A 24,852-nucleotide genomic window follows, 5' to 3' on the forward strand; every position below is an offset into this window, starting at 1 on the left:
TCTAAAATAAAGTGCTGTCCTAGCTGTGTGACTCTGGGCAAGTCACTTAACCCCAATTGCCTCAGCAAAAAAAATAAATAAATAAACTGCTGTGGGACTCTGGAGATAAACCGGAACACAGGAGTATCAAGAGGGAGGTAGGAGAAAAGGCATCAAAAATTCTTGATAGTACCTAGATCACAGAATAGAGAATACTGATTGTAGAGATAGAAGAGAAAGGTTTGGGCTTTTTATTTCACTGGTCTAGGGAACTCCTGGGTAAGGACATTCCCTCTATCAGTGCTGGTCAGCACCTTCTCTACAACTTGACATCCTACAGAATTTCTTAGAGCACAGATGTTCTATGACTTTCTCAGAGACAACATGGCCATTTATATGACAGAGGCTAGACTCAAACCCATGTCTTGCTGGCTTTGAGGACTGTTCTTGTTACACTGCCCTTCTCATTTTAAATACAGCATTTTCCAAACATTTTGGAGAACTTTAAAGCTTTAATAAAGCTAAACTAAAATCTATAGTTGAAAACTGCACCAAGATCTTTAAAACACTCTGTATGTCTATCTATGTATTTGATAGTAAGATCTTTTGTTTAGAAAGAGGAAAAAGAGATGATAAGCATTTAGATGCTCATTTTCTTCCTCAGGCTGTCATGGGCTTATTATTCTTTTATTTTAAATGTCTCTAGGAATGGTTCACCAAACCACCAGCCAGAACCACCTCCTCCAGTTGCAGATGTAAGTTATACATTGAATGCTATCTATTTGCCATGTTTAGAAGTACTTTAAGAATTCTGATATTCATTAAATGATTTTTGGGGTACAGAAAATTTGTAAACAAGTTAGCATTGCTATTGAATCTGGTATGTTTGCTGTGTCTGCAGTAGATTACTTTCCTAGAGTTACAAAGTTACTCTTTTTTACTCCTGGTTTCAGAACCTTCTGCCAACAACTACCCCTCAGGAAGCTCAACAGTGGTTACATCGCAATCGATTCTCCACCTTCTCGAGGCTTTTCACAAATTTCTCAGGTTAGGATTATCTGTCTTTGTACTGGAAAACTATTTTGTGATGCTTTTTTTAGTTCTCATAAAAGGCTGTGTGCTCTGAACCACTTTTTGTTAGACTTTTTCTCTTTTTGAGCATTCTTTATCTTTTGTTTTTATATCTTCGTTTTCTGATTACTCAGAGAGTTATTGTTTATACCAAAGAATTAAAAAAAAGGGGGGGGGAAATCATTTCTAAAAACTGATAAAACATCAATCAAGTCTAACAGGATAGGTAGTATTCTGCTTCCATATTTTCCCTTCTCTGTAAAGAAGTAAAGAGGGGAGATGTAGTCTCATGTCTTTTCTTCAGTGTCAAGATTAGTCATTAAAGTGACATGCGGTTTCAATTTCTTATTATTTTTCTTTCAGTTTATATTATTGTATAGATTGTGTTCCTGTTTCTGTTTATTTCATTCTACATCATTTCGTGTGAAACTCTTCATGCTATCTTGTATTATTTTTTCCATGTAACACAGTAATATTTCATCACATTTGTATTTTACAATTTACTTAGAAATTCCCCGATTGATAGATATCATTTTGTTTCCAGTTCTTTGTCAATACAAAAAGTGCTACTATTAATTTATATATATATATATATATATATTGGACATTTCTTTCTCTTTTTTGACTTTTTAGAGTATATATCTTGCAGTGAAATTTCTGATTCAGTAGATATTGATGTATTAGTAATTTTCTGTGCATAATCCCAAATTACATCTTGGAATGATTGGATTCATTACAGAGCCAACAACAATGTGCTTATTTAAATAATAAAAATAAACAAATAGACAAACAAGAATGATATTGACACTAATTACAATTTTAAAATTTTATCCACAAGTTAAACTAATTTAAGTTAATTGCCACAACAAAACTTCCAAAAAAAATCTAGAAAGTACCTTTGATAATAAACTTTTATCTTATTTGCTAGGGAGAGATGGTTGTCTAAGGCAACTCTGGGTTGCCTATAAAACTTTGTAAAATCTCCTGAAAAAGGATGTTGGATGGTTATAAGGAGTATCATTTCATAAAACAGAGAGAAGTAATAGAGAATAAAATCAGTTTAAAGAATGCTTTAAGGATACCAAGATATACAATTTAACAAAGTCACACCCCAAAAACATTCAAGGATAAAAATGAAAAGCGGGGGCAGTTAGGTGGCGCAGTGGATGAGCACCAGCCCTGAAGTCAGGAGGTCTTGAGTTCAAATCTGGTCTCAGACACTTAATACGTCCTAGCTGTGTGACCCTGGGCAAGTCACTTAACCCCAATTGCCTCAGCAAAAATAATAATAATTATTATTATTATTTTAAAAATGAAAAAAGGATTACAAACCAAAGGGAAATAGAAAAGATTTGCAAAAACCATTCCCACAAACTTTTTTTCCATTAGGGAGAATGGAATTTTCTTATTTGGATCCTAAAATCAAAGTCCTTCAGGTTTTTCTTTTGGAGGTAGAAATGGCATTAAGAAGAACAAGGATGGAAAATTCAGCTAGACTGGACAAAGTAAATACAAAGGAGATCTGTGCTGTTAAAAGATTATAACTATGAGGGTACTGAGAGACTGGAAGGTATATGAAGGAAATGAAGATATCAAAGGATGTAAAAAAATTTGGGATCTTATTACCAAATAAGAATGACCAAGAGGAAACCAATAACTCCACTGATTTCTATGTGCTCTTCTATCTATATGAAGTCTATGACAATCATTTATATCAGTTGAGGACATCCTCAATGATAGTATAAAAAATAGGGAACAATAAGGTTTTTCCAAGCCATGTATAATAGTGAACTATAGATCTCAGGAGTTAGCTAAAAGATGTAACAAATATATAACCCCATTGTACTTATCATTTGTTTATTTTGAAAACACTTTTAAGTTTGGTAGAATAAAACCCTGTTCAGTGAGCCTCTCATTAAAAAATATCAAGCAAAGCATAAAATAGGAAGATGTATGTATACTCACTAACAGTATTTGTCATTTAAGAGATATAGCACAGAATCCAGGTCCAGAAAGGATTCGGGGATTCTCTGTGGATGGTGAAGTCTTTTAGATACTGCTGTTTGTTGATAATATTGTATTGATTACATCAAGCCCCAAGACATTGAAGAGCCTTCTGAAAGAGAAGTCCTATAGTGAAAAGTATTCAACCTGTACATAAACATAAAAAGCAAGTAGATGAAGAATATCTGTTGTCTAAATTTCGATTCTTCTTTTGGACATATGCTCTGTAGAGTTTGTCCACAGATATGTATATCTAGAACTGTAGAGGGACAGTAAGCTAAACTCAGAATTGACAATGATGAGGAAAGAAGAATAGATTGATTTAGGGAAGCTGAAAATCTTACTGACTTTTTCACTTTCTAGACTTTCATCTCACTCCCAAAAGTCCATCTTTTCAAAAGTTGCATTTTACAGCTATTGCTATATCTCAGCAACCATTAAAACGACAATGCTTCTATAGAACTAAAGATTATTAGAAAGGCACATAGTCAGCCTGAATAAAGCTGTAGCATATAACCAATGAAAAACTCACAACAGTAGTAAAGAATGTCATCACGAAATTTATGAAAACAAAAGAAGATAGACTAATATGATACATGGAGTATTGAGAAGATGATCTGAGTCCCCTGGGCTTCCTGTGGCAAGCTTTTTTTTTTTTTTTTTTTTTTTTTTGGTGGACTCTGATTGTTATGATTTTTTTCCCCTCAATATTTTATTTTTCTAAATACATGTAAAAATAGTTTTCTTTTTTATGTAATTGCATTTTTCTGGTTTATATATATATATATATATATATACATTAACTTTTTAAATACACATTTCTTTATGAATCATGTTGGGAGAGAAAAATCAGAACAAAAGGGAAAAACTATGTGAGAGAGAGAGAGAGAGAGAGAGAGAGAGAGAGAGAGAGAGAGAGAGAGAGAGAGAGAGAGAGAGAGAGAGAAAATAGAAAAAAGAAGTGAACATACCATGTATTGATTTACTTTCAGTCTCTATAGTTCTCTTTCTAGATGCAGATGACATTTTCTATCCAAAGTTTATTGGGATTGCTTTGGATCACTGAAGCATTGAGAAGAACCAGATCTTTTTTTTTTTTTTTTTTTTTAATTTTATAGTTATAAATTTTTTTTGACAGTACATATGCATGTGTAATTTTTTAAATAACATTATCCCTTGTATTCATTTTTCTAAATTTACCCCTCCCTTCCTCTACTCCCCTAGATGACAGGCAATCCTATACATATTAAATGTGTTACAGTATAACCTAGATACAATATATGTGTATAAATCCAGTTTTCTTGTTGCACGTTAAGAATTGGATTCCGAAGGTATAACCTGGGTAGATAGACAGTAGTGCTAATATTTTACATTCAATTCCCAGTGTTCTTTCTCTGGGTTTAGTTGTTTCTGTCCATCATTGATCAACTGGAAGTGAGTTGGATCTTCTTTATGTTGAAGATATCCACTTCCATCAGAATATATCTTCATACAGTATTGTTGTTGAAGTGTACAGTGATCTTCTGGTTCTGCTCATTTCACTCAGCATCAATTCATGTAAGTCTCTCCAAGTCTCTCTGTATTCATCCTGCTGGTCATTTCTTACAGAGCAATAATATTCCATAACATTCATATACTATAATTTACCTAACCATTCTCCAATTGATGGACATCCATTCATTTTCCAGTTTCTAGCCACTACTAAAAGAGCTGCCACAAACATTTTGGCACATACAGATCCCTTTCCCCTCCTCAGTATTTCTTTGGGATATAAGCCCTGTAGTAGCACTGCTGGATCAAAGGGTATGCACAGTTTGATAACTTTTGGGGCATAATTCTAAATTGCTCTCCAGAATGGCTGGATTCTTTTACAACTCCACCAACAATGTATCAGTGTCCCAGTTTTCCCTCCCAACATTCATCATTATTTAGAACCAGGTCTTTCATAGTTGATCATCATACAATCTTGCTGTTATTGTATACAATGTATTCCTGCTTCTGCTTGTTTCGCTTGGCATCAGTTCATGTAAATCTTTCCAGGCCTTTCTAAAATCATCTTTTTTAATAGAACAATAACATTCTATTATCTTCATATAGCACAGCTTATTTAGCCATTCTCCAATTGATGGGCATCTATTCGTTTTCCAAATCTTTGTTGCCACAAAAAGAGCTTCTAAAAACATTTTTACACATGTGGGTTCTTTCCCCTCCTTTATGATCTCTTTGGGATACAGACCCAGTAATGGCACTGCTAGGTCAAAGGGTGTGCACAGTTTTATAGCCCTTTGGAACTATACTGGGGTCCAAATTGCTCTCGAGAATGGTTGAATCATTTCTACCAACAATACATTATCTTTTATGTATTATCATTATCTTTTCCTGTCATCTTAGCCAATTTGAGAGTTTTGAGGTAGTACCTTAGAGTTGTTTTAATTTACATTTCTCTGATCAATAGTTATTTAGAGCATTTTTTCATATGATTATAGATGACTTTAATTTTGTCATTTGAAAATTGTTCATATCCTTTGACCAGTTATCAATTGGTGAATGACTTGTATTGTTTAAATTTGACACTGTTCTTTATATACTTAAGAAATGAGACCTTTATCAGAAACACTAACTGTAAAAATGTTTCCCCAGCTTTGTACTTCCCTTTTAATCTTGTTTGTGCAAAAACTTTTTAATGTAACATGTAAATATACATTTAAGATAGTTTTCATCATTTATTTTTGTAAGATTTTGTTTTCTAAATTTTTTATTCCCCCTTTGCTGAGACAGTAAGCAAGCTGATATAGGTTATATATGTACAATACAAGCATATTTCCATATTTATCATACATATGGGAAACAAAACAAACAAAAAAGGGAAAATATGTGGCAGACTTTTAGAAAAATACAGATGTTCTTGAATGGGAGAGTGATGATCATCATTATTAGAAGGAATTCCAAAATTATTGGCAACCTAGATCCATTTGAGTATTGACTCAACCTTTAAAATATTGATCATTTTCATATTTTGTCATCTTTCCCAGGTTGCTGTATGTGAAATGAAACCTGCATTTTTCTTATTAGTAATTTGGAGTTTTCATATACATTCTCTAAAACAATGATTATGTTAAGAAATTTGGGAAGAAAACAAAACAATTTAAGTCACTCTATTAACTATAGCTATTACACACAGCACATTTTTATGTTTTTCTTAAAAATAATTTCAATTGGGGTAGCTAACTGGTATAGTAGATAGAGTCACTTAATCCCAAGTGTTTCAGCAAAAGACAAAAACAAATAATAATAATAATTTTAATCAGCAAAAATTGCCGCCTTCTCTTCCAGCCCCAGTCGAGAATGAAAGAAAAACAAAACTTTTCTTATAAACATATATTGTTAAAATATGAAAACGTTTTACATAATTGTACATATATAACCTATATCAGATTGCTTACTGTTTTGAGAGCAGAGGGAAGGATAGAATTTGTAACTTAAAACTTTAAAAACAACAGCAAAAAAGCATGGGTAAAACTGAACTTTTTTTTTTTTTTTTTTTTTTTTTTTTTTTTTTGCTGAGCAATTGGTGTCAAGTGACTTGCCCAGGGTCACACAGCTAAGAAGTGTTAAGTGTCTGAGGCCGGATTTGAACTCAGGTCCTCCTGATTTCAGAGCCAGTGTTCTATCCACTATGCCACCTAGCTGCCCCAAGACTGCACATTTTTTTTTAATTTTATAATTATACATTTTTGACAGTATATATCCATGAGTAATTTTTTTTTATAACATTATCCCTTGTATTCATTTTTCCAGATTTTCCCCTCCACTTCCTCCCCTAGATGACAGGCAATCTCATACATTTTACATGTGTTACAGTATAACTTAGATATAGTATATGTGTGTAAATCCAATTTTCTTGTTGCACATTAAGTATTGGATTCTGAAGGTATAAGTAACCTGGGTAGATAGACAGTAGTGCTAATATTTTACATTCAATTCCCAGTGTTCCTTCTCTGGGTGTAGTTGTTTCTGTCCATCATTGATCAGCTGGAAGTGAGTTGGATCTTCTTTATGTTGAAGATATCCACTTCCATCAGAATATATCTTCATACAGTATTGTTGTTGAGGTGTACAGTGATCTTCTGGTTCTGCTCATTTCATCCAGCATCAGTTCATGCAAGTCTCTCCAAGCCTCTCTGTATTCATCCTGCTGGTCATTTCTTACAGAACAATAATATTCCATAACCTTCATATACCATAATTTACCTAACCATTCTCCAATTGATGGACATCCATTCATCTTCCAGTTTCTAGCCACTACGAAAAGAGTTGCTACAAACATTTTGGCACACACAGGCTCCTTTCCCCTCTTTTGTATTTCTTTGGGATATAAGCCCAGTAGTAGCACTGCTGGATCAAAGGGTAAGAACTGCACATTTTTAAACCTTTATCAAAATGATTGCCTTCTGAGTGAAGAGAAGAGAAAGGATGGTAGATGAGAACTTGGGACTTAATTGTTAAAAAGAAAGATCAGAAATTGTTTTTATGTGTAATTTGGAAAAAAATTTTTTTTAATTTAAAAAACATATATATTCAGGGAAAACAAATTTCCATGTTGGCTGTATTCCAACATAAGGAAACTAATCTATATCTCTTTTTATACACAAACACACACACACACACACACACACATACATACACACACACATATATACCTATATATACATACATAAATGTAGTTGTGTATACATATGTTTACTCATTTATCTATCAGGAGCTGGTTAGTCATTATAGTGGTTGGTCATTATATTGATGAAAATTTCTAATTTATTCAGTGTATAAAGTGTTCTAGTTCTGTTCAGTTCACTCTATCAGTTCATATAGGTCTTTCCAGATTTCTCTAAAACCATTCCTTTCTTCATTTCATCATACAATAGTATTTGATTACATTCATATTCAATAACTTGTTTAACCATTCCCCACTTGATAGGCACCCCATATTCTTTGACATCTAAAAAAGCACCATAAGTATTTTTGTACATCCTTAGTTTTCCTAATTCTTTCTTCCTTCTATTTCCCTTTTAAATAAAATGTAATTCCATAGCTAAATGTTTATATTTTTTCTCTTTAACCAATTAAGATAAAAGTAAACTTCAAGTGTCAGCTGCTCTCCCCAACCTTTCTCCTTGATTATATTGATGTTTACTGGTATTCCTGATGATGTGATTTAAATTTCCCTAGCCTTCCCCCACCCTTCCCAGTATATTCCTCATCTCCTCTCTTTTTTTCTTAAAATTAACAAGATATAACAGAATCATTCCAAAACCTTCTGCCTAATTAGACTTCTCTGTGACCTCTTGATGATAGAGTTCAGAGAGGATATGACTTTAATTTCTTCATAATGTAATCTTAGCAGTTTATCTTTCTTTAGCTCTTTATAAGTTTTCATTATTTGTTACCTTTAACACTTCGAGTTTGAACTTTAGAGTTTCTACTTTGCTGTGATCTTTTCACCAATAATTCTAGGATGTCCTCTATTAAAAGTTCATTCCTCCCTTTCTCCTCCATATGATGACGTTTTGCTGGGTAAATTATTCTTGCTTATAAGCCTATCTCTTTTGCCTTCTGGAATATTATATTCTACGCTCGCCACTCCTTCATTGTAGTAGTAGCTGCTAAATTATGTGCAATCTTTATTGTGACTCCTTTGTAATTGAATTCCTTCTTTCTGGCTGACTGCAGTATATTTTCTTTGATTTGGAAGCTCTGGATTTTGACTATGATAATCCTAGGAGTTTTCTTTTAGGGATTTCTTTCAGAAGGTGACAAATAGATTCATTTTGGTTCTGCTTTGTAATCTGATTCTGATCAGTTTCCTTTAAGGCTTCTTAAAATATGTACTTTCAAGTAGTCTAGTGATCCTTAAATTTTCTCTCCTCTATCTCTTTTATACATCATTTAGGGAAAGTTTTGTTCCAAGACTTATACCACACTATAATTCCCTTTCCAGTTTTTCTTCCATGGCTCTTTTATTTTCTCATAGTTTTTTCCCCCCCTTTAGTGCCATTATTTTATTTATAAAAAATATTTTGAACTCTTTTCCCCACCCCTTTTTTTAAATTATAGCTTTTTATTTTCAAAATATATACATGGATGATTTTTTATATTCACCTCTACAAAACCCTGTTTTCTAATTTTTTTCCCTCCTTTCTCCCCTCCCTCCGTTGGCAAATGATCCAATATATGTTAAATATGTACAATTCCTCCATACATATTTTCACAAATATGCTACACAAGAAAAATCAAATCAGACCGGAAAAAAATGAGAAAGAAAATAAAATGCAAGCAAACAACAACAAAAAGAGTGAAAATGCTATGTTGTAAACTACAATCAGTTCCCATAGTCTTCTCTCTGAGTGCAAATGGCTCTCGTGATTTCTTCATCACAAGATCACTGGAACTGGTCTGAATCATCTTATTGTTGAAGAGAGCCATATCCATGAGAATTGATCATATGGTATAATCTTGCTGTTGCCATATATAATGATCTCCTGGTTCTGCTCATTTCACCTAGCCTCAGTTCATGTAAGTCTCTCCAGGCCTCTGAAATCATCCTGCTGCTCATTTCTTATAAAACAATAATCTATAACATTCATATGTCATAACTTATTCAGCCATTCTCCAATTGATGGGCATCCATTCAGTTCCCAGTTTCTTGCCATAACAAAAAGGGCTACCACAAACATTTTTGCACATATAGGTATCTTTCCGTCTTTTATGATCTCTTTAGGATACAAACCCAGTAGAAACACTGCTGGATCAAAGGGTATGTACAATGTGATAGCCCTTTGGGCATAGTTTAACTTTTTTTTTTATTAATTTTATAATTATAATTTTTTTTACAGTAATGGGTAATTTTTTTTTACAACCTTATGCCTTGCATTCACTTTTCCAAATTTTCCCATTCCTCCCTCTACTCCCTCCTCTAGATGACAGGCAATCCCATACATGTTAAATGTGTTACAGTATATCCTAGATACAATATATTTTACACTCGATTCCCAGTGTTCTTTCTCTGGGTGTAGCTGTTCTGTCCATCATTGATCAACTGGAACTGAATTAGATCTTCTCTATGTTGAAATAACCACTTCAGAATATATCTTCTTACAGTATCGTTGTTGAAGTGTATAGTGATCTCCTGGTTCTGCTCATTTCATTCAGCATCAGTTCATGTAAGTCTCTCCAAGCCTCTCTGTATTCATCCTTCTAGTCATTTCTTACAGAGCAATAATATTCCATAACATTCATATACCATAATTTACCCAACCATTCTCCAGTTAATGGGCATCCATTCATTTTCCAGTTTCTAGCCACTACAAAAAGAGCTGCCACAAATAGTTTAACTCTTTTAAAACACTTGTTTTATCGCTTTCAGAAATTGTAGTTGTGGGGGAGCTAGGTAATGGAGACCAAATACTTCCCAACTGTGTGACTGTCCTGGGCAAGTCACTTAACCCCAATTACCTTAACAAAACAAAAAAGAAATCGTAGTTGAAAATGTGCCCAAACATTAATACATTGTTGGTGGAGCTGTAAATGGATCCAACCATTTTGGAGAGCAAGTTGGAACTATGCTCAAAGAGTTATCAAACTGTGCATACCCTTTGATCCAGCAGTGTTTCTACTGGGCTTATCTCCCAAAGAGATCTTAAAAGAGGAAAAGTGACCTATATGTGCAAAAATGTGGCGCCCTTTTTGTTGTGGCAAGAAACTGGAAACTGAGTGAATGCCCATCAGTTGGATAATGGCTGAATAAGTTATGGTATATGGAATATTATTGTTTTATAAGAAATGAGCAGCAGGATGATTTCAGAGGCCTGGAGAGACTTACATGAACTGAGGCTAAGTGAAATGAGCAGAATCAGGAGATCATTATATATGGCAACAGCAAGATTATGCTATGATCAATTCTCATGGATGTGGCTCTCTTCAACAATGAGATAGTTCAGACCAGTTCCAGTGATCTTGTGATGAAGAGAGCCATTTGCACTCAGAGAGAAGACTGTGGGAGCTAATTATAGTTTACAACATAGCATTTTCACTCTTTTTATTGTTGTTTGCTTGCATTTTATTTTCTTTCTCATTTTTTCCAGTCTGATTTGATTTTTCTTGTGTAGCAAAATAATTGTGTAAGCATGTATGCATATATGGGATTTAACATATATCTATATATGTTAAATATATGTTAATATACTATATTGTTATTACATTAAATATATGTTTAACATATATGGAACTACTAGTCATGGATGGGGGGGGAGAAGAGAATTGGAGCACAAGGTTTTGCAAGAGTTAAATGTCGCAGAATTATCCATGCATATGTTTTGAAAAATAAAAAGCTTTAATAAAAAAGAAAATGTTCTCAAGCTGTAATTTTCTGAGGCTTTTTTTATGAATTTTTTTTTATTCTTTTGATTTTTTTTTTTTATAACTTTATTTTTATTTTTAGTTCCAAATTTTTTCCCTCCCTCAGCCCCCTCTTAATTAATAAGATTTTTAAAATGTCATACTCACTATATATCTATATAAAGTCATACAACATATATTTTCTGCATTAACCATGTTCTGGGGAGGAAAAAAAAGCAAGCAGCAAAAAAAGAAGAAAATATGCTTGTCTTCATTCTAAGTTCATCAATCTCTAGAGCTGAATAGCACTTTTCATCCAATCCTTTAGAATTTTCATGGATCAGGGCAGCTAGGTGGCGCAATGGATAGAGCACCAGCCCTGAATTCAGGAGGACCCGAGTTCAAATGTGGCCTCAGACACTTAATACTTCCTGCCTGTGTGACCCTGGACAAGTCACTTAACCCCAGCCTCAAAAAAAAAATAATTTTTTTTTTTCATGGATCATTATATTTAATCAAAGAAGCTAATTCTTTCACAGTTGATCATTTACATTGTTCTCCTGGTCCTGCTCACTTCACTTTGTATCAAATTATGTCTTCCCAGATTTTTCTGAAACCATTTTATCTTGTCCTTATAGCACAGTCATTCCTTTACAATCATATGCTATATCTTGTTTGTTCATTCCCCCATTGATGTGGTTTTGTTTTGTTTTTTTGCTCATTCTTCCAGTTTGTTTCTTGCTTTTGTACTTGTTAGGAGTAGATTCTGGTGCTTCTGGAGATAAGGTCTAAAGTGGTTCTAGTTGCTGCTTTTTTGGGGTAATGAATGTTATTCTGTTATATCAAACAGTCTTTAGACCTACTAACCAATAGCACTACTGAAGCAGTCTGATCCAGTAGTAGTTTGACAACTGCCCTTAGTTTGGCCAGTGTCAGACATGTGAGCAGCTCTGCTGGGAAAGAGATGAAACTATACTCTCCCTTTTGGTCCAAAATTCTTGCCTTACTCATTCTTCTTCAGGCTTCAGCCCCAGGATGGATCTTGGACTGCTTCTCACCCTGGTGCACATTTACTCCTCTTACTCAATTCTGGCGTGCAGGTCTCTGTCTTCTTGTACTGATAGAGCAGGGAACGTGATTCACTGACTTGCATTTCCCCATCAGATTTGTGTCTGCCATGTTTCCTAGATCCATTTGGATTTTTGCGAGGAAGCTCACTATACTTTTCCTACTATTCTGCATTTTGTCCCATATAATACCTTAAAGGGAATGTGGATGTTTTCTATTAAATATTATAAAATTTTCTTTAAAATCCATGTTGTTTTGTATAACAGACTTTTGCTTTATTCTCCATGTTTTTGTTTTATGTTTATTAGGTGCAGATTTATTGAAGTTAACCAGAGATGATGTTATTCAAATTTGTGGCCCTGCTGATGGAATCCGACTCTTTAATTCTTTAAAGGGGCGGTATGTAATTAGTTTTAGGGTGAATTTAAGTTTCACACATTGGTTTGGGTGAGGTCCACAGTACTTTGTGGTGCACTTAGCTACCCTGTCAGTTTCTTCATTGTGGCCCAGAGGATGCCTTATCTTACCACACATTTTATTATATGGAGAAGAGAAATTATACTGTAATTTAGGGATGAATGAAATGGAGCAGAGGCCATTTTGAGTGTTAAAAGTACTCATTGTATATTAGATATCATGTATCCAGCCCCTGCCTACTTATTGCTCTGACAACACTGATAATAAACATTTGCTACATATGCCAGCACAATTTAAAATAGTGACTGCAGCATAGGAACAAAGTATTTGTATTAACTACATGACTAGCATAGGCGCATTTTGGAGTTTTTGAGTTTGGGAAGACTTTATGGAAAAAATAAAATTTTAAGACTTGGCTTGAAGAGAAACTGGGTGCTAATAGAAAACCAGACCTAGAGCCATAAGATCAGTTGTTCAAGTTCTCTGACACAGACTGGCTTTATTACCCCAGGCAAGACATTTTCAACAATGCCCCCAAGGGCTCTAGGCCAGAATTGGCAAACTGCAAGTACAGCTCCCAAGGGCAATGCAATTGGGAAATGTTTAATATAATAAATAAAGATATAGTAGGGGCAGCTAGATGGTGCAGTGGATAGAGCACTGGTCCTGGAGTCAGGAGGACCTGAGTTCAAATCCAGCCTTAGATACTTAACACTTCCTAGCTTTGTGACCCAGGCAAGTCACTAAATCCCAGTTGCCTCACAACCTCCCCCCCCCCCCAAAAATAAATAAATAAATAAATAAATAAATAAATAAATAAATAAATAAATAAATAAATAAATAAATAAAGTAAACATACAGAACGGCATAGATAATGATGATCTGTGCCTTTCTAACCCAATATGCAGCAGGCAAGGATTCATTTCTACTTGAGTTTGACTACACTGCTCCAGATAACGCCCTAAAACAGTAAGTTCTAAAGAAAGTGCCAACATGTATTGATAAGGAGTTTTCTCACCTTAGAGCAATCTATGCCATTGCAATTAATCAGTCAATAAATATCTATTAAGTTCACTCTTCACTGCTTAGTGCTAGATCATAGATCATTTCCTTTTAATAGAAACTGTGATATTTTAAGGAGAAAGGAGTAGGGCAAAAGACCTCATTTATAAGCAATTTAATGTCATACTGGTAGGTGATGGAATGTATTCGCAAGAAAATAGGTTGAATTATGGTATAGATGGTGACTCAATATGGTCTGCTGAGAATTTTTTGAAACAAATCTTGGGCCTGGTCCGTAGTATATTGACTTAGAATTTATATTTTTAGTTTCTTTTGAAAGTGGTCTTATTGGTCACAAAGTATTGATTTTTACCTTTAAAGTTGGTGTCTCACAAAATGGGCCTGCCTTATAAGATGTTTCCTCCCTAGGATGGTGAGACCCAGGCTGACCATTTACGTTTGTCAGGAATCCTTGCAGTTGAGAGAGCAGCAGCAACAGCACCAGCAGCAGCAGCCACCATCACAGCAGCAGCTAAAACAAGAGAATGGAGACTCAAATGGTGCTTTCTTTGGTAAGTCATTCAGAAGAAAACAAGATGGATTCGAAGAGAGGTGAGAGGAAGATCCAAGGGTTTACATGATTGGGGTCCACTAAGCAACATTTCTAGGGAAAAATACAAACTTCTTTGTTTACATTTTTAAACCTTTCACAAGCTAACCCCAAACTTCTTTTCTAATGTTACATTACTTCCTTTCAAACATTCATTGGTCCAGTTCTTCATACATAGCACTACTACATGTTCTTTCTCCCTACTTTTTCATTTTCTGTCCCTCATGCCTGGAAGAGATTCCTCCTTTTAGAATTTAATTTCCTTCAAGACTCAGTTAAGATGCTACTTTCTACATGAAGCATTTACCTAACATCCTCCCTCCTCCAAATCACGTTATATCTATTTTGTATCCGCCTTATATTTACCAACATATGTACATGTTGTTTTCCCCTCTAGAATATAAGCTCCTGAAGAGTAAGAGCTATGTCATTTTTGTCTTTATTATATTCCTAGTAGTTAGTTCACATCTGGCACATTGTAGGAAAGCAATAAATACTTTTTGATTGTTCTATTGGTTGATTAACTATGCAGGAATATCTTTACTTAGGAAACAATCTGCCCCTGACTTCTGATTCTGTCTTCACTTTGCAGTGTACCATGCCATCTTTCTGGAAGAATTGACAACTGTTGAGCTGACAGAGAAAATTGCTCAGCTTTTCAGTATTTCCCCTTGTCAGATCAATCAGATCTACAAACAGGGGCCAACAGGAATCCATGTGCTCATCAGTGATGAGGTAAATTCTGAGTAGAGTTCTATCAAGCAATTTAACATTCCAGAAAGTAGCATGTAATACAATTCCAATCAAATATACTAGGCACTGTTCTTTATCAGACTCCTTTTTCTGCTTACAACTAAAATGTCTTCTTCAAACACGTGAAATACCTGAGCAAGAGGGCAGATGACTGAAGATTTTTGAAGACTAGCCATATAAAGAACATGAGTTTAGAAGGATAGCCTTCCTATTCAAGACCCAATAGTGGGAGGGTTGTGTGCTCAAAGGCAGAGGAATTCAAGAAGCTAACTATTTTCAGTTTACTTGAAATGTTATAAAAGCTGACTAACTCTATGCAAATGGTTCCCAAATCCCTCTCTTCTTCAAGACAACTTAAAATTCCACATTGTATATAACTCCTTTTTCAGGACCCTCTGTTGATAGTGCCTTCTCTCTAAGATTATTTTCCATCTACTCTGTATGATGTGTCTTGTATGTACATAGTTATTTGCTTATCTCCACTATTGTACTTTCCCTGGCATAGAGTAAGACCTTAATAAATAATTATTGGGTCACTGTATATTTAGTTGTAGTCTTCTCAGCTGCAATCCCACAGCACCAAATAATCATTGGGCATCTCAAATATGTCCAACAAAGAATTCATTATTATTTCTCTCTCCCCTACCCCTCCAAAAAAACCAAACAAACCAGCAATCTTTTTTTCAGACTTACCTATCACTGTTGGGTGAAAACTTTACAACCTCGGTATCATCCTAAATTTTCATCCCACATATCCAGTCAGTTGCCAAATTTAGTCATTTCTCCACATCTCTACAAATATCTGCTCCTTTCCACTCAAGGCTCCACCCTAATTTGAGATCTTCATCATCTCTCACTTGGACTTCAACAACAGCCTCTTACTTTTGGTATATCGTCCATGCCTTTCCAATCTAATCTTTCCATAGCTCTCCATTTTCTCCTAATTCCTGTCTGATCGACTTGTCACCCACCCTAAATAAACTGCATTGCTTCCCATTGCTTCAAGGATAAACTCTCCTGTTTGACATTTAAAATTCTTCATAATCTAGCTTCCTTCCTGCCTTCTTATATTTTTACTCCTTCTTCTCTAACTCTTTTAACAATAGTGTTCTGCTCAGTGTTTGGCACATGACATGCTTCATCACACATCTGTTGATTCCTCTGCACTTGCTTTCCACTGCTGGGAGTGCTTTTCTCATCACCCCTCTGTCTTACTCTGTCTTCAAGACTTAGTTCAAATGCTACTTTTTAAATGAAGCCTGCGCTGGTCCCTTCCACAAATTATTTTCAGTCCACATCCCTTCCTCAAACTATCTTGTGTTCATTTTGTATATGTCCTGTATATACTCATATGTGTACATGTTTTCTCCCCAATGAGACTATAAGTTCCTTGAAGGCAGAGATTGTTTGACTTACTTATCTTTATACAGTGGTTAGCACAGTGCTTCGAACATAGTAAATTTATAAATGTTTGTTAATTAATGTCACTGAGCTAATGTGCTTATGATCCAGTAAACTTTTAGAAGCTTTGGTCTTTTAATTTTTAATTTTCACTTCCAAATTCTCTCCCTCTCCATCTACTGAAAAGGCATGAAATAAAATGCTCAGTGTACATGTGAAGTCATGCAGACATATTTCCGCAATAATCATGTTCCAGAGAGAGAGAGAGAGAGAGTCTGCACCATGAGTTCTTTTTAAGTTCTGTATCTAAAGGTAGACATCACTTTTCATCGCAATTCCTTTGGAATTTTGGTGAATTGTATTCATGAGAATTGCCAGGTCTTTCACAGTTCATCCATTGTTGATCCAATGTTACAACATTACTGTTACTGTATAGTGTTTTCCTGATTCTTCTTCCTTCTCTCTGCATCAGTTCACATAGATCTTCTCAGGATTCTCTGAAACCATCCCCTTCATCATTTTTTATAGCACAATAGTATTCTTTCATATTCATATACTATAACTTGTTCAACCTTTTCCCAATTGAGAGGAATTCTCCTCAGTTTTTTGCCATACACAACAAAGGCTGCTATAAATATTTTTTGTACATACGAGTCTTTTTCCCTTTTTTATAATCTCTTTGGAATACAGTTTAATAGTGAGATTGTTATAGCAAAAAGATATGCATAGTTTGTATAGCTCTTGGGATATAGTTCCAAATTGTTCATTAAAATGTTGGACCATTTCACAATTCCATCAGCAGTGCATAAGGGTCTCAATTTTTCCATGATCCTCTCCAGCATTTGTATTTTCCTTTTCTGTCATGTTAACCAATCTGATAAATGTAAGATGATACGCAGAGTTGTTTTAATTCACATTTCTCTTATATAAGTAATTTGGAGCATTTTTTTTTCACTAAGTTTTATTGCTTCTTTTAGATGATTCAGAACTTTCAGGAGGAAGCCTGTTTTGTTCTGGACACAATGAAAGGTAATAATAGAACAATAAAAATATACATATATCAGTATGCCTATATTTCCAATTTATCACTTGTTAAAATACTTTAAAATTTTCACACATTTTTCATCTCTTTGAGAGGAAGAAAAGGAAAATAATATTAGTTTTGTTATGTCAGTGAAAAAACAAGCTCTAAGAGTTTGTTTAATATAAATTATATTATGCCATTATTAATGTTTATTAGCCACCTCATAGCTATTTCAGTTAGTGGCAATTTTCCTGCTCCAGTAATAGTTCATGTTACTTGTTACTACTTTTATGCTACAGGTGCATTGTTTTGTTGTAAAAGCTAAGAAATACTGTTTTTTCTCTGATCTTTATCTTCTAAGAACCTATCCCACGTTTCCCCATTTTGGCTGTGTTTTGGATGTGACAAATGATCTTTCTGCTTTTTTTCAGCGGAAACCAATGATAGCTACCATATCATTTTGAAATAGAAGGGGAACATCCCATGCTGGGTAGCTGCTGTTTCCTTCTCCCCTTGGACACTCCCCCTCTTGCAGAGGGATATGGATAGAGAGTTGGAGGTCTGCTGGAGCCTGACTGATGGAGAGTGGGAGGTGGGGTGGTGCTACACTCCAGAGGTGTAAATCCCAGTCCTCCATTCCTTGCCCCAACCCTCTTGCCACACACAAACGCCTGCCTGGCATATGCAGTTCTGCAGCTATTTTGTTAGTTATAATTTCTGGACTGTGTTGTTGTTGAATATTAATAGAAACTTGTCACATCATTTAGACTTTATGTAGGGCATAATGATGATGGGAATTGTGTGATGTTTAATTGAACTATGCTAAATTTATGATAATCTGGAGCAATGTAATTTTTTCTAATATATAAATAAAAATGAATATCTCTATTCTTTAGACTACCCAGCAACCAACATGACATGTTTGCAGTCTCTGCTTTCACAGCAGTGTACTTATTCCTGGAAAGCAGAATGGTGGGGGGAAAAAAGTTTTCCCCATGTACTGTATGTGTTACCCTCTTGACATTACATGGTGATCCTGCATTGCTGTGGAGAAATGTGAGTTTACATGGAGAATCAAGGAAACAACTGTCAAAAGTGACCCACCAGTAGAGTCAAGAGATATGAAAAATGAAATATGTGGGCTCATTTTCATTTTGGTTTTTTGGGGGGGTTGTTTTTGTAGGGAAGGAGCGCTATTACACAGTAAAGTTGGCAGGATTTGAGCACTGATTGTTCTTCCCAAAGTTAATTTTTCCCAGTGAAGTTTTTAGACCTTTTAATATATAGGACCTTTTTCTTGTTCTGTCCTGTGCCCTCATTCCTTATGTAAGAGGCACTTTTGTTTATGTAGTATTCTTAACTGGGTACTTTTTAAGAGAGTCTTTCTCATGAGTAGAAGGAGCCCTAGACCAGGAATCAAGACCTGGCTTCTAATTCTTAACTCTGCATTAATTGACTCTGTGATCCTAGGCAACTTAATCCTTTTGGGCCTCTCTTTTCTTATCTATAAAATAAATAATGTGAATAAAGTGATCTCCAAGGTCCTTTTTAGCTCTCAAATCTAGACTTCTATGATCATATTTGTATTCACACCCTTCCCATATGTGTTCTACTTAAAAAAGTGATTGTGTCTGTGGGTATACCTTTCTTGTTTTACATGTAGAATACTAAAATTTCTTTTACTGATTGAGTTACAGCTGAAGAAGACAATGTTAAAAGATTCTTGTATGGATTTGGATTTTTTTTTTAAGCACTTGATAAAACTTAATTGGTTTTTATACAAAAGAAATTTTTGTCCATTAAAGTTATCCTGCAATGTAATCTAATTTCTTTTGGTTTAAAGCCAATTGAAAATCTTTAAGGTAGAAAAGATTAAAAATGGTTTCTTGGTTACTTCTACAAAAGTTTTACTTAACCAACCTGACATACCTTTTGGAGGATCTCTCTCAGATGTTCTCATTTTTGGGAATAATCACAGTTATGCCACATATTCAAGTTCATCATAGCCAAAGGTTCCTCAGCATTGACCTCGATTCTTGTGTCAGCTCATGATACATTTGTCATAGATTATGATAATTGTCATAGTGTTTTGAGAAAAGTATTCAAAGTCCCAATAATGGAAATGCATTTGTTTCTCCTTAAGTGAGACTCCCTCAGATTACTAGTAGGCTGTCTTTATTGCCAAGAAAATTTATTAGACCTCTTTTGTGTGTCAGTCTGAAAAGGATTGTATAATAATGAAACCTACAATAAGTACCTGAAATGAAATTTTTTTTAAAAGTAGTTTTTGTTTTACTTAAGTTGAAGAAATAAAGATATTTGATAGTTAGCTGTCCGGCTCCACTCGTTTCCTCCACACCTCACTTACCCCCCCCCCCACACACACACCTCCAAAAAAAAAAAAAGACATGGAATCACAACTTGCTTAACACGGCCTTCTAGCAGTTCTTTGAAAAATGATACTTCTGAACCATTCAGAATAAAGACTTGAATTCTTACTAGGAGTATAATTCAAAATTCTGAGGAAGAAAAAATGGTTGGTTAATGTACCAGGGCCAAATACAAAGCAATGAGAGTACTTTCACAATCCATTCAACCAAGCCAATCTCAAATATTTTCTAGGTTCACAGTGTGGATCATTTTGACATCTGAATTTTAGATGGAGTTGATAGTGGATAGGAGGAGCTGATAAGATAGGAAGATGTGGGTACTACCAAGAGAGATAATAGCCAACCAAATGAGAAATGACATCTCTGAGCAAAATGAAAGTAAAGTCTGAATTGATGGAACCAGTTGCTAACCCTTGTCACTTTAAGAATAGTGTGAACCACAAGGATGGGCAGAATCATGGTGCTTTCTGTAGCAGTCAGTGAGTGGACAAGGGACAAAGGAGAATTTGGCTCTTGGTATATTTTTAGTTTGATGAGACAAAGGAAGACCAGTGCTCCACAGACTCATTTCTTGGACCCATAATTTGTCTGATAACAGTTTTACTGTGAGGTCTTAGTGCCTCTGTTTCAGATAGCCTAAAATTATATCACTGTGAAGAGCTGGATTTTTAATTTTTATCTTTAAATGAAATTTAAGAGAGCTTCCTTCTTGTTTTAGTTTTCCCTATCTAGCAAGTGTTTTAACAGTTCTTAGGTGGTGGTGTTTAGTTTGTTAAGAGCTAAAAAGAATCCAGCCCCTGAAAAATTGATTTTATTGTTTTTCCTCTATATTTTCAGCTTCCTTGGCCATGAAGCTTCTCTAGGAATTTCATCATTGTTATTGTTTAGAGTGTTAGGAACTCTCTGTTGATGGCAACAGAACTTGGGCAAATGCCCCACCTACTTAGGCTCTAATTTATGTTCTAAGTCATGTAGAATAAGCACTGTCATTTTTTCCTGCTTCTTTTTTTGGTAGTTGATGTATTTCTTGAATTGTGCAGGAAGACCTTAGCAAAAAGGTTTCTTTATACTACAGTAGTCCAAACAGAACTTGGTTTTATTAGCCATACTTCAGAGATTAAATGAGAAAGGACCTAAGATACTTTTGTTTGAGGTTGGTGAAAAGAAACTTGAGGTAAGAATGTGTATTTTGCCAAAACAGGAAGTAACTCCAACACCTATTGATTCCACTATAAAATGTCATTTTATTTTCATGGTTTTATTATTTTTTTACTGTCCACTTTACAAGTTTCCTCCCATTCTACCTCCATCTTACCTTTAAGCTTCTGAATTTCCTGGTTACCTGTAAAAGACCTCTGTTGTATTAGTTTATCCTTTTATTTTGGTCTTATTTCATTTCCTGAGTAATTGCTTTTAGCCCAATACTCATTCATTTTTATCTCTGATAATAACAAATATAGGTTTATTTAGGAGATTAATTTGGTGAGGTGGGGAAAGGAAGATGGGGAAAATTGGTGAACCTGTGCAGACTGGGTACCTGCTCTGAAACTGACAATCTTAATTGCTGAGGGAGACTGAAAAGTTAAATGATTTGGCCACTCACATTGCCACTGTGTCAAGAGGCAGGATATGAACTCAGATCTTTCTGATTCAACAGCTCTTTATCCATTAGCCCACAGCTGGTTCTTCCCCAAAAATAATTAGATTCCTTAAAATATTTTTATTAATTTTATAACTATGATTTTTTGACAGTACATATGCATGAGTAATTTTTTTTACAACATTATCCCTTGTATTCATTTTTCCAAATTTTCCACTCCCTCCCCAGATGACAGGCAATCCCATACATGTTAAATGTGTTACAGTATAACCTAGATACAATATATGTGTGTGTAAATCCAATTTTCTTGTTGTATAGTAAGAATTGGTTTTCCCCATAATATTTTTAAATACCTAAAGGACATAGGATTATAATGATGTTGAAACAAAGCAATCAAAGTGTTTTTTAAAAGGAAGGTTATAAGCCCCAGGTTAATTCTTGGCTTAGAGCAAGGTGCATGTGCCTCATGTTAAACACTGTAGATTTCCCGTTTTTCCCCAAAACTGACTTGATTTTTTAATTTAAGATTCTAGTTAATGTTTTTCCTTAGGATTCTCCATATAATTGTCTTTGACCTTTTATTCAACCAGAATCCCTTTTCCTTGACTCCTTCTTCCTATTTTTCCCACTCCCAAAATCTTTTGATAACACCCTCTCCCTTATCCTTGATTGTTTTCATTGAACTGTTACTGAGTCTAAATGTAAGGATTTTGAGGTGTTGCCAGCTTGCTGTCTTCTTTACTTATATAACTGGACTTTGTATTGTCTTCAGCAGTTAAAGAGTGTGAGCTCCCACAGAGTAAGATTCTTATCACTTTCTTTTTGAACCCTGACCACAATGCTTATTAGCACACCATAAGAGCTTAATAAATATTTTCCATTCATATGCGAAGACTGTGGTTAAGTTCTATGAGAATACAGAAATGAAAAAAAAAAAAGCCATTCTCTAAAAGTTCAGTGTCTAGTAGAAATGTACACTAATGACTAATCCTAAAGTAATGCTATTAGAGTTTATAGAGGGCATGAAAAAAAGCTTTATGAAGGATGTGGCATGGGAGATTAATAGAATTTCAGTAAAAGGACCTAGTGTGAGAAAGGGACATTGAGTCCAATGTGACTCTGGCAAATTGTTTTTGAGAGAATAGCAATTGAAGTGTATATATAAAGGGCACTAACGAGAGAGAAATAATCCTATGTCTAGCCCTGAATGTCAAGCTAAGGCATTTGGACTTCACTGCTATAATGATAACAGTAACATTTATATAGTATCTTCTTTGTGCCAACCACATTGTTAAAGCAGTTTACAATTATTTCATAATAGACATTAGAGAATTATTGAAGATAATTGAACAAGGAAGGGATCTAAACCTGTAATTAGAATGACCAGCTAAAGGCTTTTGCAGGAGTCTAGGCAGGAGGTATTGAGGATTTAAAGTAAAGTATGGCCCTGTCTGGAAAGGAGGTGATGGATACAAGAGATAGTAATAGTATTTGGCAACTGATTTGGTAAGAGTTAAAGAGAGAAAATCAAATATAATGAGGTTTCACATTAGTTGATTGATAGAATAGTTCCACAAAGTTGCTAACATCTGGGGTTGAAAATAGCACCAATCCCATTCCGACTATGTACTTAATACTTAAATTAAACCCTGTCTTAATAATAAATACAATAAAAAAGAATCATTCTGATGCCTTTATCTTTTTTCCTATAAATTGCTCAGAACATAGCAACCTTTGTCTCATTTGTTTTCACATCTGTATGATTGTATATTTTCCTCAGGTTAGGAAGTAATAGTGTTTTGAACATCTGCTAAAAGCAGAACATTTTAACTTTCTGGTAATTCCATTTTTGTAAGGCTATGATTTTGATAAAGGGAACTACCATTCTGGACCTGATTCTGACAAATAAAGACGTAGATGAAGTGAAAATGACTGGAAACAGGGGGGGAGACAGCGACTGCCACCTAAGGAGGGGAATGTTGATCATATGTGCTTTAGGAAAGCTGATTTCAGTTCAGAGCTGAGATATAGATAAGATTCTATAGTATGAAATGATACTCCAAAAGAACACTTGGTGAAAGGAATGGGAAACCCTCAAAACAAGTATTGGCAGTTTAGTTGCAGATGATTCTGAACAAGAGGAAGTGTCCAAAGAGACTGATGTGGGTGCAGAGAATTCAAATTTGAAGTTTTTTAAGAAATGGAAGCAAAGGCAGGTAATAGGACAAATTTAGAAGATGGAAAAGTCTCATGACAATGTCAGAAAAACTAAAACAGTACAAGTTGAGGTTTGAAATGTAAAGAACAAAATGGGTTCTATGCATTTGGGTTTTTTAAAGCTATTTTGGGAACGGGGAAACTCAAGGAAAGAATATAAACTGCATTATGGACAGAACATGGAACTACTGTTTTGCTTCTGTTTTTACCAAAAAGAACGATCTTAGGGCATTCATTATAAGGGAAGATGTTTAGTGAAATTAAAACTCAAAATAGACTAAAGTGCCTGCTTCTCCCACTGAGCTTAGATGAATTGTAACCTTTGGGGAAATGGTGATCGCAGGTGTTAGTGAGCAAAAATGGTTTTCCAAGTCGGGGAGACGGTAAGTAATTTAAATGAGAATTCCTGAGAAAACAGTTTAAAGGGGCCTAGTGTGAATATGGCGATCGTCAGAGTGCATCTTAGACCCATTAAGGATGTAGACAGCCTAGTCCAAGTTTCACAGTGTCCTTGCGGACCCACGGGATCTTGAGAGAGGGGCCGGCTGAAACGTGCTCCCCGGGTTCTCCGGGACTGGGAGTTGAGCTCTATCCGAGGCGCGGCTGATTGGGAGGTGGGAGGGTCGGCCCATCAGAATAAGGACAGATACAGAGCTTGGCCACAGGTGCAGCCGGGTTTTTGTGCAGTCTGGGACGGGATGGAAAGCAATGAGGGTGGGAAGCCCGGGAGTGGTCGGTGATCCGGAGCCGCAGCGCGTTTAGCCGCCCGGACGCCAATGTTCTCTTCCGCTCTATCGGAAGTTGCCCTCGGTACTGCTTACCGGAAGGCGGATCCCGTTGAAGTAGTGGCTAGGATGTCCCTGGAGAAGGGAGCTGCTAGCGGGCCTCGAAGCTGCAGTATTGAATCTGGAGAACAGAATACTTT

General features: G+C 35.2%; 1 protein-coding gene across 1 annotated transcript in view; it reads left to right on the forward strand.

Moving 5' to 3' along the window:
* The window catches only part of TFCP2 (transcription factor CP2), a 65,903-nt gene extending 45,854 nt beyond the window's left edge, over positions 1-20,049 (forward strand). Inside the window, exons 9-15 of the mRNA XM_074270370.1 lie at positions 686-734; positions 933-1,026; positions 12,822-12,912; positions 14,362-14,504; positions 15,135-15,277; positions 17,674-17,725; positions 18,152-20,049. Coding sequence (XP_074126471.1) covers positions 686-734; positions 933-1,026; positions 12,822-12,912; positions 14,362-14,504; positions 15,135-15,277; positions 17,674-17,725; positions 18,152-18,189 — 610 coding nt within the window. The 3' untranslated portion in view covers positions 18,190-20,049. The remainder of the gene's footprint in view (positions 1-685; positions 735-932; positions 1,027-12,821; positions 12,913-14,361; positions 14,505-15,134; positions 15,278-17,673; positions 17,726-18,151) is intronic.
* Positions 20,050-24,852: the final 4,803 nt, after the last annotated feature.

The sequence above is a fragment of the Sminthopsis crassicaudata genome, chromosome 5, assembly GCF_048593235.1.
Source record: "Sminthopsis crassicaudata isolate SCR6 chromosome 5, ASM4859323v1, whole genome shotgun sequence".
NCBI classification, from domain to species: domain Eukaryota; kingdom Metazoa; phylum Chordata; class Mammalia; order Dasyuromorphia; family Dasyuridae; genus Sminthopsis; species Sminthopsis crassicaudata.